Below are 20,489 nucleotides of genomic sequence, written 5' to 3'. Positions count from 1 at the left end.
GCCCTGGTGTTATTTACAATAAGGAACAGAATTGTCCTGATTTCCCATCACATACCATCTACTTTAACCTTTCCCTAAATTATTACAGTGAGCACCTCGTCATTGAGATATTCTGCCATGCTTAGCACAGCCAGATCCATGACTACAGCTTGAGTAGTGCTCTAACATAAGTGCTGATAGCAGTAACAAGCTTGAAATATCCATGCAGCACAAAGCACCAGAGGCATGCATAGGAATGGGCCCAAGCAGAAAACATAGGACTGGAACTACATTTGAAGTTAGCCCATTACTATCAGTTTTAGCAGGATCAAACCAATACAGCTGACTCTGGTTCACTGTATTTTTACATAGTTGTGGACTTTGTTCCTTGACATACTGTCATCTCCAGAGAACATCATGGAAGGAACATCCTTTGTATGGAAATTCTGGATGCTGGGGAATGAACCACAGAAAGCGGCCAGGATCACATGCACTCCCAAGCCAGTATCTCCCACTGCAGCTGAGATAGGTGGGCCACCAGTCTCACTCAACGAGGCATTTTCTTAGTGGATGTTTTATAGCAAGTTGCTCAAGAACTTTTAAAAACCTGAGATCTTAGGAAAAATGCTGAATAATTTTTGAGCATTGAACCAAACCTGAATTGGCAAAACTAGAGAAGAAACATTACACATGTGAGCCAAACCACAGAAACTGAATTCTGATGTTATTTAGTTTCTTAACATCTCAAAAGTAGTACTACTGAAAAAAGTTCAAAAATAGTTTTTTTTTAATATAACAGTAATAAAAAAAAATCAATACTTACCACAATATGATTTTAATTACTTGTTTATAAGCTATAGCAATAACAAATATATGAATGTTGCATGCTAGCTCTGTGCTTTACAAGCAGTATGCATACTTTAGAAAAACTCTGCATAGAGGTTCAATTTAAAAATGCTTGGGCAGGTAGGTATACTCATTTGTAGCTGTATAATTTAATAATATAATCCTCAATTCTGTTGCAAAAGGTGATTAAGTTTGTGCAGTATTGTGCATTACTCACAGCCCTTCAGCAATACATTCGAGTAGCAGGACACCTCCCTTGATGACAGTGACTGATGAGCTACTGCCAGCAGATTCAGGAGGGATCAGCAGTTTGGGTTTTCTTTCCTTAATAAAATTTGCTAAAAAATAAAATAAAATAAAAGTTAGATATGAAATCTTAGAACCTTCACTTAGCCTTCAATAATGCCGCAAACGTTACTTCTGTCAGAAGGTTTTGGACATCGATTTGTAAATTTTCTTTTTTATTTATTTATATGGTTTGAGATCAATCCAGGACTCTCCTATTTCTCCTGCCTACAGTTAGAAGATGGCTACAGTAATAACAACAGGCAGCAGCACTGGTGAAGCCCCTTTTCCTACGGTTTCATGTCCTGCTTTCCAAGCAATGGCCCTTTCTCTCATACACCTCAGCCAGTCTTCTGGTCTTCTCAATTGCTGATCTTCTGGTGCGCATCATCTTTCTTAGCACCTTTCTTCTGCATTGGCTCTCCTTCGCCTTTTAAATCTCAGATGAAAACCCATCATTCCTGACTTAAATATCCCACAGAATTTTCCTTCTTGCTACAGTTATTAAATCTACAGTAATGGAGATACAATTTGTAAGGAAGACTGTTAAAATAATAAAACAAGATTGACCTGCATTTGATTTCAACGGACCATTTGTTCCAGCCTGCCAAATAATGGTTTCATGATGAAATATGCATATAGTCAAATGGCTATCCAGTTATCACTATAATAACAATTAGCACAGTAATGAATAAGTCCCCAAATGGTACTAGTTCTTCAAAAATAGTCAGTTACGGATGATTTGGTAAAAGACCACATGTATCTCTCTGAACCACTTTCTAATTTTTTTTTCCCCTCCCCTTGCTTTGTATCTCTACGAATCTGTGTCACAAGTGATCAGAGCTGCAGGAAAACACCTTGGTACCTCTGAATACGCTCGCACGTTTTCCATCTGCCCTCCACCTCCCGCTGCCAAACGCAGGCAGTCCCCCTTCCCGAGTGGCAACCAGAGTTCAGACATCTCTCCGAGGGGAAAATCAGTTTTTGATTGTCTGTCACTCCGCACAAGCCGTGCTTGTTCTGCTCACAAGGCTTAGCCTCCATGGGCCAAGGCTTAAGGACTGACCAGTGCTTTGAGTTATCCATCCCAAAACAGTCAAGGAGAACCCCCTTTTCAAAAACTTCAGTGCTTGTCCAGCAAAATGAGGTCTTTCAGGAGTTTCAAACTGGGCATTTCAAAACACAGAGGCTCTCAGAAGCCATTTAAGCAAATAAATCAGAGTCAAGAGCTACATACAAAACCCAAGACTATCATTTTTATATATTTTAAACAAAATTAACTGGGTGGAGAATTGCAGGAATAGCCTCTAGCTGCCTTCTGACTTATCCACATTGCCTGCATAAACCTCAGCAGAATATATGCAGGATGTTGCTCCACAAAGAGGGGAACACAAAGCAAGGGTAGATGTGAATCCCCAGGATGAGAAGTGCTTCATTGTAGTGCTTACTTGTGGTGAGTATCAGACAGGGCAATATACGGCCAAAGAGAACCACCTCCCACCTACCATGAGGTATAGCTGTAGATGGGGACAATTAACACAGAGTACCTAAAGCTCTGTAAATCAACACCTTAAGCTCACCCTGAAGTAATGCAGCCCCAGGGTGACCCTTTAGACATGAATTCATGGTTTCAAACGATGGGTACCTAATGCCAGCGTCTTCTTAACTGCCAGAGGGAGATTCAGAGCATCCAGCTCTGGCTCCTGCTCTGAACTGATAACACAAGAAACCGAGGACGTCAGCCTCCTTACTTACATCACATTATGAAATGTGAATTTTCTTTTCTTGAGTAAGAAAACTACCTCTTTGTTAAAAACCCTTCAGATTTCTGTCAAAAAGCACAAGATGAGCAAATTGTACTCCATGGACCACTTAAATCCATCCCATCACAATAAAAAGGCTTTTGTGATTTTTTCTTTTCTTTTTCCTGAGCAGCAGCTCACGTTTCACCTCAGCTGGCAGATTCTCAGTTTAAAGGCTAAATAACAGATGCATTCAACTCACCCTTAGTAACCGCAGCATTAGGTGAGCCTGAGTCATTAGCATGCTTAACTGAAATAAATAAAAGTGACAACCAAACACAAACATGCATAATTGATATAGAATCAAAAGAAACAATAAATCAACCAAAACAAAAACATGCCCCCCCAATTTCTGCCATAAAAGAAAGAAACAGAGAGAAATATAAAGTAAAGCAACAGATGAACAACAAATTTCTGAAAATACAAAGAAAATTCTTCGAAGATATGTATTATTCTGAAAACTACTTAATGGGTGATATAATCATCATTTCATCCTAGCTACCTAGTATAATAAAAAAATCACTAAGCCCTAAGTATCCACTATAAAGAAATTTTATAAAATTTATCCAGTCTCTTTTTTCTTATTGCCTGTGTTTTTCTATGTTTGGTTGGTTGTTTTAGTTTTGTTTGGGTTTTTTTTTTTTGTTTGTTTGTTTGGTTTTTTTTTAAATAGTCCCTCAAGAGGGACTTGGCATGGAGAGGAGTGGGCAGTCTCAAGCTAAGTTTACAAAAACCTTTAAGTATGTGCCTCACTTTTTTGCCTGCACCCGGTCTCGTGGCTTCAATGGCAAGGTGCACGCAGTGAATTGTTTTGCTGGGCCACTGCAAGGGCTATCAGTGGCCCCACAATCAAACCCCATCTCATATTTCTGTAATCTGTGTGCGCATGTGTGTGGGACTGGACCCATTAGAAAAGCTACGGAGAGCAACATTTCATTTTGATATTTTTCTCACAATTATTATCCCAATATATGGTTTAAGCAAGTATTAAGATATACAAACCCACTACTAATCCTTTATCTTTTTATCCCAACAAGAAAACTCTCAAAATCATATATTAAATATTAGGCTTTCATTCATGAATAAAAATCTCCTTGGCTGTCTGGGCTGCATAAGCCCGAAAGGTCAGAAGTATTAGTGAAACAGAAGACTGATATTAAGGGCACAAGCAGCCTCAGCGAGTGGTACAAGTGATACCAGAAACTATTACAGCCAAAAGAGATTCAAGCAAAGCGGGATGGATCTCCAGCTGGTATAAGCTGCCTTAGTTCCACCGGCTTCTGTCGGGCTTTGCTGATTTAACACAGCTGAGAGCATGCCCTAGAAGGCTGCTTTTTTTTGCTTGGATATTTGTATTCTTTTCCTCTGTTTCTAACACTGATACCTGTACACCCCTTGTATTCAGTGGCTTTACACAGCTTGAATTAACAGTTTGATGGTACTGGGTAGGTATACACTGAACATATGCATGCGTATGACTATGGGACAGCAAACCCAACTTGCCCCAGTGAGACTCAGATGCAGGGGCAGTACCTGAAACCATCTTTTGTATAAGACCCTCAGAGCCTACAGGAATACGGAGATGTTAAAATAAATAAATAAATAAATAAAATTTTATGTTCGCTACTCAACATTTCATTAAGGAAATGGAAAATGCCTCGTGTGTCACTACTGATGCTCAAGGCAGCCTGCAAAGACCTGGAAAGCATCGTCCTTCCCGACTGCATTGCTGCACCCAGACCAAACCAGGCCTGCACCCAGGAAGGAGGTGGCCACATAAAGTTCTCAAGACTCAGCAAAGTCCCGCCCATCAGTGACCCACTGGACTGTGAGAGAAGCAGATTTCCCTAATGCATCATTGGCTTTCACTGGGGGGAGAACAGGAGGAAGAATGAGGCATTTTGGGGGCCTGACAGCTACAAAAAGCTTTCATCGGTTGAATTTAGGCCTTAGAGTAAGGTTAATAATGCAGGAATAAGCACAGTAACTTGCATTTTCTTCAGAGAGAATTGCATCAGAGACACAGGGCACACATCTGCATTCGCTGATGCCTGGGGAGCTGAAAAAGAAAAAACAATAGAAAACAAGAAACTACTCATCCACAGACTTACAACGGGAAACCTTCAGCGTCATTGGCATTTTCTGTACAATCGTCCTCAGTCTTGGAAATGCTGCAAAGCAACAATAATCACTTCGACTGTCATTTTCTTCCACATTTGCAAAGTAGAGATCTCCCTTAAGGCTCATGGAGACCCTTTCATCTTGTGGAATGTGCTGCAAATCTAGGAAGAAAAAATAATTATGATATGGTAATGATACTGAGCTGTTTCACAAATATGACTACTAATGCTCTCCTGTCATGTTTGCTTCCAGATACAGATTATAACTTTGATGCGAAAGTGGCAGAAGGCCCAGCGTAACCAATGGGTTATTTACCAATATTCAGTGTATGATTGATAATTTATAATAAATATTTTATATATAATATATAATCACATATATAATATTATATAAAATATATGAAAAATAATTGATAATGAAAATTTGATAATAAAAAAATACTCAGTACAAAGTTCCTGCTCAAGTCAAAGGAAATGTCCATCACCTCTCCCTGATACAAAGGCCTGTAATGATGATATGGAGGTCACCATTTACAGATGTCCCTCACGGTCAGTCTCCCAAGCACTTTGCTCTTCTGTAACTACACATTACAGCAGGGGAGTGTTAGTACGAACTCAGGTTGCTGTACTGTCTCGTTGTTGATCCAGCCAAATGCAGGTCTGTGCTAAATATGTATGTCAGGAGTAGAGAGGCTGCCTTATAAGATCAGAGGTTTAACGTGGCACCCTGTCTCTGCAAGTACTTGGTCAGCATCAGAAACAAACTCCTGATGTCATGGAGGCAATCCAAGTTACTTTGCTTCCCAAGAGCCAGAAATTCCTGCAGAACACAAATGCTGAAGAATAATGTGACAGAAACCTACAAGGAACTAATTATACGTACCTGACAGATTTTTTTTTTCTTAGTATCATAAATCAACCATTAGTTTAGGAAAAGAGGAAAATAGTAATGATAGAAATAATATATTGACACATTTTATCCTCTCTATTGTAAATGCAGTAGGCCTCATTACTGGTAGCCTCATTTACTGATATACAAGCTTTCTGATATCTCATAGTTAATAATATGTTGCACAAATGCACTCTACAATTTAACTCTGTGTTATGTAAAAACATATCTCCATTCTCCATTTTTCAATTTTGTTTTTCAATATCCAGATCTTTTTTCTAAGCACTTGTACAACTACCATTCCCATCAATTATGAATCTGTAATGAAACTGCTCTGGAAGACAAATGTTTTGAGTCTCCTCATACAAACTGTGTAAAAATTGTTTACTTACCAATATTCATCCAATAGATGTGCAAAGGTGGGATGCCTTTTGGGGGGTTACAGTGCAAAATCACAGAATCACCATGCTCCACATCAAGGGGCTCAATTTTTTCTTTTGGGAATTTTGGTACACCTGTACAAAAACAGAGAGGTTCCTCTTTTATTGTTACCTTTTGAAATTTTGCCCTTTGCTTCCCCCTTAATGTAGTTCTTAATAAAATATTTACTTTAACATCATCCTTTGCATTCTCTGCCTGTAGTTACTACTATTATTTACAAAGTGATACAGGGTAACAATGCTTTTTACTAAGAGTAAGAAAGCTCTGCTAGCGTTCTTCATTCATAAAGTGCACAGACCGTAGTACTGGAAATCAGGCAAGTGAATGGTGGTGTTGTCTGTGATGTTCATGAGCTTTTCTTAGGCTTTATTTTAATGCATTTCCAAATACTTTCTATAGTTCATTTATTTGTACTGTCTGCAAGGGACAGCTCAAAGCTACTCTGAACCAAAGCCTGAGGCCAAGATCGGTGTAGAGGACTGTGCACTGACAGGTCCCAGGCTGTTCCTGGGAGATCAGAAAGCAGCTGGGAGTGCAGTATGTTCTCAGAAATCTTGGCTAAAAAGTGGTTCCCAAGAAGCCACTGCAAGTCAATGCTGGTGAGGACAGACATCAGCCAGCTATTCCGCCTTATGCCTGGAGTTGTCCCAATTCTTATCCATTTCCAGAATCAGATGAAGCAGAAGTCTGATTTAAAGACTATATTGCCTCCTCATCCACTCTGCTGTGCAGACCTGCAGACCTTCTCAGCAAGGTTGTCCTTCAGGGTGCAGAGACGGGATTTGCACAGAAGAACACACAGCTTGCACAAAGACTGCACTATTTGGTCTTAAATATAGATTAAATAATTAATGGATCAAGGACTTGTTTAATCAACTAGAGCATCAGCACAGATGCCAGCAGACTGTTCAAAGCCTGAACCACACTTGGCAAACCTGTGCAACCTGGCCAGTCTCGGCAGCCCAAAATGCAACTGGAGCGCATCCAAGCAGAAGGGAAGCAGAGCTGGGCTGGAGCCCACACCAAACCAAGCACTGGGAGGCTGTGGCTCAGAGATTATTGCAAAGAAATTAGTCTGCAAAAAATAACCACTCCTTAAACAAACTTAGCTAAGACAGTTTCAGGGCAGACGTTGTCTTCTGCTTTCATTCCAGGCAAGTTCAAACTAGCGAAAGTTTCAGTTCAGGCAACAGCATTAAACAGCAAAATTAACAGCAATTAAACAGCAAAGGAACGAAAGCATCCTGGCTGTGGAGAAAAAACTGGCACAGCAAATATTGCCATCCCAGTGTTCAAGTCATGACAGGGAACTCTGCTAGAGAATAAACAATTTGAAACATTGGTGGTCCAGTGGCTCCACAGGATATCTGCAGTGTCACTTCGCAGGAGTCAAACCACAGAAGGAGGGTGAGAAATGCAGAACCAGTACTCTAAGAAGAAATGCAGAACCAGTACTCTAAGGAGACTTTACATATACATTGTAGTATTAGTAAACATAAAAAGAAGCAATCACTATAATGCTGATTGCCTGAATGCAGATTGAGCATACATTTTATCTCCAGGAGGATTATTAATACGTTATGAATTCTTAGGAGAGGCAAAATGGAGCTAATGAGTATTACCCACTCTGTAGGTGAAATTTCAGATAATGAAGGGAATTATATATTAAAATCCAATATTTTCAATAACTTATACTCTTCAAGCCCCGGAAAAATACATTTACTGATTGCTGAAGAGGTCGAACATTTTCCAGCTGGAAAAAGCTGATTTGTTGATCTAAAGCTTATTTATTCCCAAAAGCACATCACTCTCAACAAAACTTTAAGAAAGCTGAATCAGGTGAAGAATAAGGGATTTCTGACTAAGACAACCAAAGAGACCAGCAAATAGACTAATAGTGAGATCATTCATCTAGGACATTGGAAACTCTTGTTCAAACTCATTTTCTGCCTCATTTGGAACAACTAAATCTGGGTCTCCAATATCCCAGCGGGGTGCCATAACCACTGGTCTTCTCAGTCAATTTCTGTAGCCAATAATTACAGAATTATACAAAAAGATAGTGATTTCCACCAGGAGACAGTGAAAAAAATGATGCAGCACGGGCATTCATCTCCAATGCATGGCCCAGATGTCTGCCTTTGTTCCCCAATGGGAGAAGCAGCAACTTGAAACCCAGTGTCCTCCATCTCTAACAAGTACTTGAATTACAGGCTCTCAGGGCTTCTGGGTTCTTCCATGCTGTTTTGTTTCACTTTGTTCATTGTGAAAAACATGGAAAAACTTTGATTTTCCCCTCAATACATAACTTTGAGTGTTTTGAACCCTTGAAGTTTTGTAAGGGAGGAAAACTCAACTTTCATGATAAATTCCTGAACCAAACCTTCTGACAAGCATATTTTCTTGCGGGGGTCCCATAGGTCTCAAAGACTAGAAAAATAACTGCTTCTGAATTCTGCATGAGGAGATTTATTAAAACTATGAAGCCAATATCACATTAGACTTTGGCTCTTGCACATTTGTCTTCAGTATGTATATGTAGGCAATATTTTTTTTTGCAGTGTTCCTCTGTTTTAATTAGCAGATATTCCAGAATCAATCACTACTGATTTGTGGCTGATCACAGAAACTATCACAGCTGAATTAAGCTCGAAAGTATCATACAAGATTAATTGTGTCATGAAAGTGTTTAATACTGTATGGAGTTATCAATGCAGCACATGGACACAACCAATTGATCTCTTTGCAGCGATACCATTAAAACTGTCATGTCAATCTTTCATGCAATTCCCCACACACAGACATAATGAGAGGGGACAGAGAATCCAGCGTAGCTCCGAGTGCTACCTCTCACATATCCATAACACAGGGGAGAACAACATTATTTAATGACTAAGAAACGCTTGCTGAAGTGCCAGCAGGACGGCTCTCACGACACAAGCAATCAAGTGGCATGTATGAAACAGCCACAGGGAAGATGAAAAACTGCACACCTGACTTCTGTTACAGAGACATCTTCTAAAAGCCCACTGTGACACATAAAGCTCTCAAAACAGTCTTGGAAAAGGTTTCACTGTCCAAGTATTATTTCCTGGCAAGGCTGTACTGTGAATGCTGTACAGCACTCAAAAACCAGAATCACAGTGATCTGACAGTGTGTAAACTATGAAAATGAAAGATTATCAGTGTCCAGAGTCATTTGTGCAAGGAACCAGGCTCTGATTAATCCCTGGGGTGACTCAAAGTTTAATGACTGAACTGTACTTGAGATTAGGCTGCAATACCACTGGCAAATTAGGTTGGCTGAGAGAAATTTCAGAAGGAGGCTAGATCACTCCCTCCTACTTCTTATCTGTTCAGAAAATGCAGTATATCTCAACAAAAAGCAAACAGGAGGGAGATCAATACAATGCAACGTAAAATCTAAATTTGATTCTAGCAGTATAGATTCAGAAATATAGCAACCAGAATTGGGGTACTCCTGTCCCCAACAGGATTGCTTTGGATTTACTCAGGTACCTATTAGCATGCTTTGTCCTACAGCTTAGTTTTTGTCCTACTGCTGACTATAGTGACTTCATACCACTATAACTGTATTGAGTATGGGAATTTATACCAGTTTATATGAGAATGGAGCCCATTCAATCTGATATTTTATTTGTTTCTGGGTAAAGTGTTGAGAAATTGAACTGAAGGAAAAGGGTTTCTCCAGGTAACTGTAGAAGTCCTTTAGACCCCTGTGTCTGGTTTCTACCAGTATCTGGTGTAAAATGGGAATCAACTCATTATGTTAAATCAGCAATTAGCAAACATTTTGGGAAACTACTGTAGGAAAACATCACTATATACTAGGTCTGTTTTTATAATCTCTGTGGATGCTGTTGGAGATGTGTCCTGGGCTAGAAGGATGCTTAGCCTGACCCGTCATGGATATTCTTAAGTTCTTCCATGCAAATAAATCTTTAAAGGATATAAGAGTGAGGGAAAGTGGAAATAGTCAAGAAATTTCTGTATCTTGGAAATTACCAGCTCCTCAGACACTTTAAGTAGTAGCTGACTGATCTGTTATACAGATCTATATCTTGTGCAGTGAACAGCCCAACATATCAAAGAATCATAAACGTGACTTAGAGTCACTGACCACATGAGTTGTATCGAATACAGCTTGGGCAGCTTCCAGTACTCATCTCAGTACATCAATTGATATTCTGATCCATGTAGTATACGCAGTAGTTAAATCTGTAATTTTCACTGCAGCCTTTGAACTGTTTATGAGATACGATCCTGCTTATTTATGGATTTTTTAATTGCTGCATTAAATTGAAAAAGTTAGGAAAGCCTGGCTGTCAGGAAGACCGTGGCTGTCAGTCTACTCGCTCTCAAAGAAGATTTTATGATGGAATCAGTGACAGTCTTTTTTCTGTGTAAATCTCTCTCCATCGCCCTTTCCAAAATGATGGACACTGGCAACAGCCAGACTGATCCCAATGATTTAGATGGCCAGAAAGGTTGTCAAAGGAATAGGACACTGGCTTAGGAGGCAAGAGGTTTGAATTTTATTCCCACCGCTTGCAAAGTCTCAGTGAGTTACTCTCTTTTGTTTTCTCTTCCAAAAAGGCTACACTGAATGCCTTCACAAAGCATGTTACTGAGACGTCCTATTTTAGTATCAGCTCAATACCTTTTAATGATCTCACAATATTCACATCTGGTGTTTTTTGAATATTAATACAGGTTTTGCTTTCTTTTGGAATGCTAGAACTAACATCATTGGCATAGCATAGCCTGCTACTGGACAATTTTATGTTTAGGCTATGTTTCCATCCTCAAATCTTCAGTCTTTTAGAGCAACAGCTTTAGAAATACTGAGCATAAATCTTAATGCAGTCTACCATGAAGAGTCTTTTACACTACAGTTAATTAAAGAAGTTTAAACCATACTACTTCTTCCTCTGGCATTAAGCCTACTCAGTAATTCAAGAAACAGACTCCCTAAATACAGGAGGGGGGTAGCTGAGGTCTGCGTTCTCACTATTTAAATTCATTTTCATGCTGCATGTGTCTTGTACCAATCTGGACTTTGTAAACAATGCAACATATAGAGATCCTCAGACCCCATTCTTCCCCACTCTCCTTAATGTCATCATGTATAGGGGAGGTGTGGTATTCTCATTATGTAGGTGACATTTAATGATCATTTCTGCTGACATTTCTATTGCTTTCTTGGAATGACTACTGTGAGTAAACAGTCTTTTGTTCTCCTTTTCAGCAGCAACCTTTATTTTCCTTACAGACCCAGTATTCCCCTTCTGCAGTGTAAATGTAATTTATGAAAAAAACTGGCCTAGTCTGACTTGCTGGGTTTTTCTTCCCTTCATTGGCATAGTGACTTGCCAAGTAGCTTACATTTTACTTGAATACAGCTGGCAAAGCACTGCCACCTCTGCATCATTATCATGAATGCATGTAGTGATCTCACATGTACCAGTCTCTGCTTCAAAACTTGTGGGTGAATAGAGGTAATTTATCCCAAACTCTTCTGTGTCAGTGATTGCCTAATTTACAGCGGATCTGTGCACCAGCAGCTCTCTTTCACTTGAGCATAGTTGTAGACTATACAGCACTTTAGAAAAATCAAAGGTGTCTTCTATTACTCTCTGAATCCTGATTTAATTTGCAGCATCTACATTGCACCATTAAATGAAAGAATTTATGACAGAAGAGTATGAATAAAAGTAAATGTGCCTTAAAAGGTGTGGGAGTCAGGTAAATCCCTCTAATGTATTATCTGTACCATTTATTTTCTGGATTTAGGACTTTGCATGTATTAGCACTAAAATTCCTCTCGCATTTGATAACAACCATGTTTGTAACTTCTCAATTTCTTGCTAACTACCCCCAGTATATTTAATATTGACTCAAGCTAATATAGACAATTTTTCATTAAAAACAAAAATTATCTGCCCTGAGTACAGATTCAATAATCCCAGATAGAGACAACAACTTGTTCTTGTTTTCCTTTTTTAAGCATTTTTTTTAGTTCAGCAGCAATGGAGTATCAGAATATTCTGCTGCTGGAGGTGATATACCTTCACTGAAACATGACACTGAGGTCTTGAACTCCTCTGAAAATTAATGAGTCTCAGACACTTTGCTTAAGAGAAGTCATATTAACCCCACTGCCCTGGCCAGATTCCAAAGTGAATAATTACGTGCTGTCTAAAGCTCTGAGTAACTGCATCACTCTCCTGTTCCTGCCTATCCAGTTGATACCAGCTGCACTGTCCTACCTGTGGAGCCAACTTATATCATTACTTCAATAAACTTCAACTTACTGTCCTAAAACTTTGTGCAGTTCTCCTCTACTAAAGAATTCTATTCCCTTAAAGCAACTGCAAGTCGGTAGAGACTAAACCATATAGCAATACATGTAATCTTGGTAATTCTTCACCAAACACCAAGCTACTGCATTAGGGAATACTACGCAATACAGTGCATCATGAAATTAATTTCCCAAGGAAAAAAATCCATAAAACTGGCTGGGAGGAAAATAAATCCTGTCTTTCATGAAGAGCACTCATAACAATACATTTACATGGCATCCTTAGCAGACCTTCACCCAGGAACTCTCCCAGCCCCTCCGATGTGTCTTATTTCCAACGTGACCACAAGCGCCACGACTCTCCCACCCCGGCTATGCCTAAAATACTTCTCAGGATTATTTCCTGTGACAAAAACATGACAGAAATTATTATGCATGTTTCTCATAGCCTGTTTCAACTGCACTGACCTGCCAGAAGTAGGTTTTTGTAGCTAGGTGGCCACCTCCTGTCGCTGCAAAGGCTGAGAAGACTGTGGAGATGTGTCCCCCACGTGGACACACCAATTCCACATGTGCACAGTGCTTTCAGATCCCTTGGTAACAAAATATTGTAGGAACTTGGAAATGCAGGATCTAGTCTGAACAAAAACTCCACTGCACTGCTGATTTTCTTCTTCATCTATGCCACTCGGCTACATCATAGTCTGCTTCATGTTCTCACACTGCTCCATCACGGAGCCAGTGAAATTTCTCATTCTTTCTGCTCCCACTAGGAAGGTTCTGCCTCAAATTTTCCTCTTCTAATTTCATATATTTCAATCCTGAATTTATGACCAATTGCGTCTTCATATTCCTATGTTACTTCCAAACTACAAGTGCTTAAATATATTGGTACAAAGCCAGTTATATCAATGTTGTCCTAATCATGACCTTGAACTTTGAATCGGTAAATTTCTTCCTACTTTTATAACCCTGGTCCTCAAAATCACCCATTTCCTCCTTTGCCCTTCCTCTGTGCTAATGATGGAAGGACACATTTCTAGGATCACTAATTTTCACAACTACATTTTTGAGGTTATTTTCCATTCAGTTCCAGGTCTTTAATATTCTCCTTGTAAGTATTTATACCAAACCCTGAACACTACTGACATCAGACTAATGAACTCACAGTTGATTGGATCGCTTCCCCTTGAGTTTTCAAACATTTGCATCCATTGCTGTTTTGCAGTAATAAACTGCTATTTCTCTCATCCATCCCCCCACCTTCTGATTTCATGTTCCTTGCTCTGAGATGGAGACCATATTGTCCTGCCAGTTTCTGGGCACTCAGTCACAGTTGCTAAGCTGAAATATTACAGGCTTATGACTCTTAACAGCATTTGCATTCCAGTAAATGTTTGGAAAGTGAAAGCATCACATGATTCCTAATTTTTATCAATTAAATTTCTCCACTATTAGAGAGATCACTCCAACTTTAACTTTGAGTTTCCTCAAACTCACAGTCTCTTTTACAACACTTCCCCAAAGTGATTTGACTCAATTTTTTCTCTGACGATGACTTCCTATTCCTTTATTGCCCACTACATTTTTAATTTTTAATACATTTCTAACACTATTTCACCATTTATGCCATTATTTCTATCTTTCATCAACAGTTAATATCTTTCTATAACTGTACTGTGCTTTCAATAATTGTAAGATGGCTACTATTCTGCTATTTGTTTATCTCTCCAAATATTTTAATTTTTGTATTTCCATGATGTGTTGGCATCAGCTTACAAACAAATTGTCCCTGCCCAGATTAGGTAGAGAATTTACCAGACTACAACTCTCATCAATTTTTATGCTTTCTTCTTTACAGAAAGAGAAGCATATTAAAAAATGGAAGCACCACAAGAGCAAATAGTGAGAAGTAAAAAAAGTAAAAAGAATTCTTACAGGTTTTATGACAAAGGCAAAGCAAGTGCTTTATAAAGGCATTTAAATAGGCAAGTCGAAGTAAATAATCATTTTCCATCATTGAACATTCAGGTCTCTTGAGATGGCTATTAAAAAGTTTATACTAATTTACCCTCTAACCCATCCTCTAGAGGCAAAGCGAGGCAGATGATACTCAGAAAGCAAAAGTGAAAAATAAATGTTCTCCAAATTAATATATCCAAGAAAACATATACATAATCTACCCAGTTGTGTTTGTATTAATTAAAGTTTGTAAGGAGCGTCAGTATAAGCACTTGGAAACCTGTAAGAGGTTTATAGTCCAGTGGTATTGTCTGAAGTCCTGCATTCAGATTTGGTCATTCAGATTTCTGTCCTCAAAACCAGGAATGAAATGAAATCATTCCAGGGAGCACACAGATTTTTTTCCTTCCAGTATTCACTAAATAACAAACAATGTATGTTTTACATATACCCTATTAGTAACTAGTTCTTCTCCATTTAATTTGAGGAAATACAGTTTTTCATCTTAAAACAAAACAAAACAAAACAAAAGCAAAGCAAAAGCCCTTACTTGGAACAATTAGTTCGATTTCTTCTGACATGGCAGTTCCCAGCACATTGGATGCAAAGCAACGATATTTCCCTTGAAAATTGGTGATGATTCCTCGATTTTGAATCACAAATGTTCCAGAGTTGTTAGATGCAACTATCCTCGGGTCAGATAATAAATCGAACGGTTTTCCATCCTTAGTCCAGTTAAAGCTGAAAAATAATACAAGTATTACAAACAACAGGTCACAGAACAGAGAGCACTATGGTACAAGAACAGTGGTAAATATGGGTCCAATAGCATACTATTAAAATAAAAGGAAAAACTTGGTGTAAGAGGAGAGAGTTGAATGGTAAAATGACCACTGTGCTACTATAACTTGTATTAGCTATTGGACATGTCTCTCCTGTTGGACACCTTACTTTTGGATAACTGACTGTGACATGAAATAAGAATACAAAGCTTAAGGCAAGGACAATAAACGAGAAACACCATCTGTGAAAGCAATAGACACACAGTGAAAGGAACTAGAGGTTTGTGAAAAAGCTGTGTCTGTAGGAGAGCTGGCACTTTTGACTGGCAAGGATTGACAGGAGCTCTTCTCACCATCTACAGGACATACCACTGTTGAACCTAGGAGAAACCTAGATGACTTGACTGAGTTTCTCCTGGTCTTGACATAGAATCACTTGTCGTTTTGATGCTGCTGGGGTGTGACTTTGATGAATGCTGAAGGACTGGTCATGGTTTACCTATCTGGAAGTCTCAGATGGCTTGAAATTGGGCTAAACTGATTCAAAAGCAGACAGTTGGAAATTACAGTATAACATGCATTTAGTGGAACACGTACCTTTGTCAACATTTTACAATGTTTTAAGAGAATAAATTAATGTTAAAAGAAATGTATGTTTTGGCACTTCACTGAGGCAAACTGCCTTGTGACTGTATGGAGACTGTATGGGTTCTTATTGCCTAACCAGCTCTATCACATACTTTTAAATATACTGGAAAGCTTCATCAGTCAGCTGACAAACAGCGATACAAAGGAAAACAACAAATCTCCATTCAGAGCCCAATTAAAAATTATGAAATCATCTTGATATAAAAATAACAATTGCTTTTTTAAGCAAGTTTAAATTGTGTTGCAGACAAAAAAGAAAGGAAGGATTAATGAGTAAAAATGACATGCAAACCAGCTATTAATTTAGCCCATACACTATCCAGTGGCAAAAGTCTCAGGAGGAGCTTTTACTATGTTATTATTACATTTTTGTTAATCACGTTTTCATTAAAAACATTTTTCCTTTTCATATTGGTGTAAAATACATAAAGCTTATCTTTGGATATTTATTTGAATAACTCCTTATGTGTGTATTTGTAACATCACCACGGCCATGATGATGTCAGGTACAGACAAGGTATCTGATAAAATGCAAATGCGATCTCTGAATACACGGTTTAATGTGCTTGGTATTTTTAGTGTTGCTGTGGAAAAGGCAGAAGAACAGCTGGGACCCTTTGATTACCATTACACACCTCCTATCTTTTGCAGCACAGCCCAGACAAGCTCTTTTAAATCATGGTGTGAACTTAGCACGTGCTAGAGAAATGGAACACCTCCCAGCAAGAAAAAGGCATGTTGATATCTATTCACAGAGTGAGTGGAAGTGATCAAGCAACAAAAGCTGAATGGCCTAAATGGAAACCCAAATATTAACCTTGCCTTACGATGATGAGGAAGTTACTGTACATCGGCTATTCCTCCCCTCCTCAAAAACAGAACGGTGTTTGGCAAAGGCTGAAAGCAAACTCAATTTCTGCTTGCCTCTCCAGGTGAAAGCAGTACTCACGTGGGCTGTGGGTTTCCTCTAGCTTCACACTTAATTGTAAAGTCCTCATCAAAAGGGTAAGCAACCTGGGTGTGAGATTGCTCTGTGATTGTTGGAAGCTGCACAACTGAACACAAAGAGGTACCAGGTTAAAATGCCATTCAAGCAAAACTGTATTCTGCTCAGGTCCTCTCTTTGAGAGCGACAATGTCAACATTGCCTTACTCCTGCACAGAGTGAGGCTTGCCTTCAAAAAAAGGATGATGATCATAATCTTTCTGGCATCGACAACACTCTCTCCTCCCAAAACTGAACACTACCATGGCCTCAGCTGCCAGAGGAAGGCTTGACAACACTGACTATGTTCGGCCAGCCACTCAGGGGCATCACTGGCACACGCTTCCATTATGACCAACCCATCCAGGGCAGAGGAGAGCTGGGGCCATGCTAAAGCTAAAGCCAAAGCATGGGTGTGTGGACTGGTAAATTTATTCACCAGTGAGGTCAATAACTGGCTTTTTAATCCAGACACAGATACACACACATGAAGTAGCAAACTGCTATCTCCATCCTGGATGAAATTGCCAGGAAATCCATGGACTGAAAAGATGACTTAATACCCCCTCCAGGGTACAGCACGGGAAGAGCCATTACCAGTCACACAGTCACAGAACGATGTTTCACTAAGTTTTTATTCTAAGTGAATTAAAGTGTTGCGAATATCTGTGTAACAGAGCTGCACAAGTGAGAATGCTCCCTGCAGTGGAGCTGGGGATAATAGGATCATCACATTGTTATAAACAGCCAGGAAGAAAATTAACATGGTCTTTGGTTTCTCTTTTAAATCCAGGAAGCTCAAAGCTGGAGTGAAACATCGTGTCTTGCCATACCATGTGCTCTCAAAGCCAAACACTTCCAAGCCCACCAGCTCCACTGATCAGACATAATTCCTTTTTATTAAAATATAAAATGCTTCATTAAAGCAAATTAAGGGCTAGATGGTTCCCCTGTGTCGGTACTTAAAAGCAGTGGATGCCCAGACAGTTTGTCCTGCACTTTATAGTCACAGCTCCACTTCTGATTTATTTAAACAAAAGGAGCCACTGCGGTACCTTCCACGACAAAATTTCTACTTCCAAATGCTGTTAAAGAAGTTCAGATAGCTTTAGAAAAATATCTTATAAACCTGCTTGATTGCCTTCTCCTTTGCAGCCAGGGCTATTGGCAGACTCCAGAGTGCTAACAGCTCACGGCAGGTCCACACAATGCCCCGAAACTGGCCCGTGTCCTACTCTGAGGCTACAGCACCCAAAGCCCTGCAAAGAGCCTACATTTCTTTTTCCTTAGGTTTATTTATTTGTTTATCCCCACCATAATTCATTCAAAACCCAATATTGTTGAGTTTTGCTTTGTTGTGGTTTTTTTCCCCAAAAAAACCCTGTAGTTTGTAATCCTCCTGGTCCATTTATGTTTGAAAAGCACAAAGCTTGGGAGGTCTGGGCTGTACTCCAGGCAGTGGGGTCCACTGGCTTTCATTGGATTGTCCCCTATGAGCCTCATCCCATATTTTACATGTGTCCTGAAACCACACCAACCATGTAAAACAGGCAGTTTGAATGCATCATAGCCAGAGAAGGATAAAGGAGGTGCTCCCTAGGGCAGTATGCGAGGCATAGGAAATACTTCTCTGGGGACTAATGTACACCCTGAGATACATCTGCTCCTTTTTCAGACTGAAACGGCAGAGTTGCAAGACAAGTAAGTAAGGGTATATGTACATCAAACAAGCTTCAGGGAGATTCAAAGCCAAAATGAGGAATTTATATGAAGGACAAAACCAAACCCTCGGAGCTAAGCGGTGTGTTGGATCACAAACATAGATATATGTTATTAGACAAGTTTACTGCTACATTTAAACAGGCCCAAACAAACTAGCTTACATTTTTATCACGTCTGAATTTCCCAAAGGCCATGTTCTGGCAGAATTAAATTCAAAATGGAACAACTGAAAAGCAGGATTTAATATTTTTTTCTTCGGGGAAAGGTTAAAAAAAAGAAGGGACACCAAAACAAAATAGCAAACTGTGCAGTAAGTAGCTACAACTCACCTGATAATGGTATTTCAATAGCTGCTGCCAAACTTAATACAAAGAAAAACAGGCATATGGTGATGCCTTTTGTGCTTAATAGCATCTCCATCACTCTTCTGTAAACAAGGACTCCAAACAGAATGAGAGATACCTTATGCTTCCTCTCACCGTCACTTCAAATCAGATGTAAGGATGTGAAATTGAAAGTCTAGTGAGGAGAAGAAACAGCAATATTAGCTTGCAATATTAACTTGGCTCTAACAAGGTTACTAAACTAAAGCAATGCTTCAGGATTTGCAGCTAAATTGCAAATTGCACTAAATGGTACAATTTCCTCTCCTCTCTCCCCACCCCCTGGCTTCAGGAAGGTGTCTTAAATTTCTAACAAAAAAATACATGCACAAAAGTACAAATCCATTATAGCACAGAAGTATAATTAGTTTTTGTTTTGCAATTAAAAGTAAGGATGGTTTAAAAGATGGTGTATTCGTAATCATTCCAGTTCATAAATTTTTCTAATGAGAGTTGTGTAAGTTGGAAAGTAATGTAACAGATCTAATGAGAGAAATTTGGTACACTAATGACCTTGTTCATAAATCTCATATGTCTTTTATCTTTTGTTTGTGTTTAAAAAAGGACACAATATAGTTTAGTTCATTAATAAGGACCAGAACACAAAACTTTTGCTTTTCCTCCATAATCCCAGAACTACTATACGTAGGTTTTACACAATCCATTATACATCCTTATGTTCTGCACTACAAGGCAAAAATGTCAAGCGGCTGCCAAAAGGAGACATATTCAGCTCTAATGAGCATTTAAGTGTAATTCACAGAGGAGTAAAGGAGAGAGAATTCTACAAACATGGCTGTACGGAGGATTTCAGTCTTCAGCATCATTCACAATATCTCAGCGAAATATTAACTGGTACAAGATATGTTTTGTACCTGTGCATCTTCTAACACATAGCACTTACAGGACATCGGTCTCAAGAGAATTTAGACCTCAGTTGTCAAGATAATTTTGCAAGAGCAGTATCAAGACAAGGCTACTATGATGGAGGTAAGGACCAACCCACCGGCAGCCCAGCCCTGCACGGCATGGCAAGCTCTGATTCAAGCCACTGAGTTCACAAGCAGAGCTGTACGGCCATGCAATACATTTCCAGACTAAGCCTGGCTCGCACACAGCTCTTGTATCTTTGCACATACCACCCGGTTAATCCACGGATCAGAAAAGCAATCCCGGGATCACCGAGAGCAGTTGGCATGCGGGGGCAGGCAGGAGGTGGGACCTGGGCAGCGCGCTGGGGATGCTTGCTCTTGCCCAGCACAGCTGGCTGCAGCTGGAGCAGACAGAGCCGAGCCATGCAGCCCGTACACTCCAGTCCATGAC

General features: G+C 39.4%; 1 protein-coding gene across 1 annotated transcript in view; it reads right to left on the bottom strand.

Annotated features, from left to right (window-relative positions):
- Window positions 1–19,203, bottom strand: part of CHL1 (cell adhesion molecule L1 like) — a gene marked incomplete at both ends in the record, with an annotated part of 55,615 nt that extends 36,412 nt beyond the window's left edge. The window contains 7 exons of the mRNA XM_082322580.1: window positions 1,043–1,163; window positions 3,115–3,162; window positions 5,024–5,194; window positions 6,314–6,436; window positions 15,197–15,387; window positions 17,026–17,131; window positions 19,113–19,203. Of these exons, the coding sequence (XP_082178706.1) occupies window positions 1,043–1,163; window positions 3,115–3,162; window positions 5,024–5,194; window positions 6,314–6,436; window positions 15,197–15,387; window positions 17,026–17,131; window positions 19,113–19,203 (851 nt within the window). The remainder of the gene's footprint in view (window positions 1–1,042; window positions 1,164–3,114; window positions 3,163–5,023; window positions 5,195–6,313; window positions 6,437–15,196; window positions 15,388–17,025; window positions 17,132–19,112) is intronic.
- Between the last annotated feature and the right edge of the window lie 1,286 nt (window positions 19,204–20,489).

This window comes from Platalea leucorodia, assembly GCF_965183815.1.
Source record: "Platalea leucorodia genome assembly, chromosome: 9".
Lineage (NCBI taxonomy): Eukaryota > Metazoa > Chordata > Aves > Pelecaniformes > Threskiornithidae > Platalea > Platalea leucorodia.
Note: the sequence above shows the minus strand (reverse complement) of the source record. Positions and strands in the feature narration are given on the sequence as shown.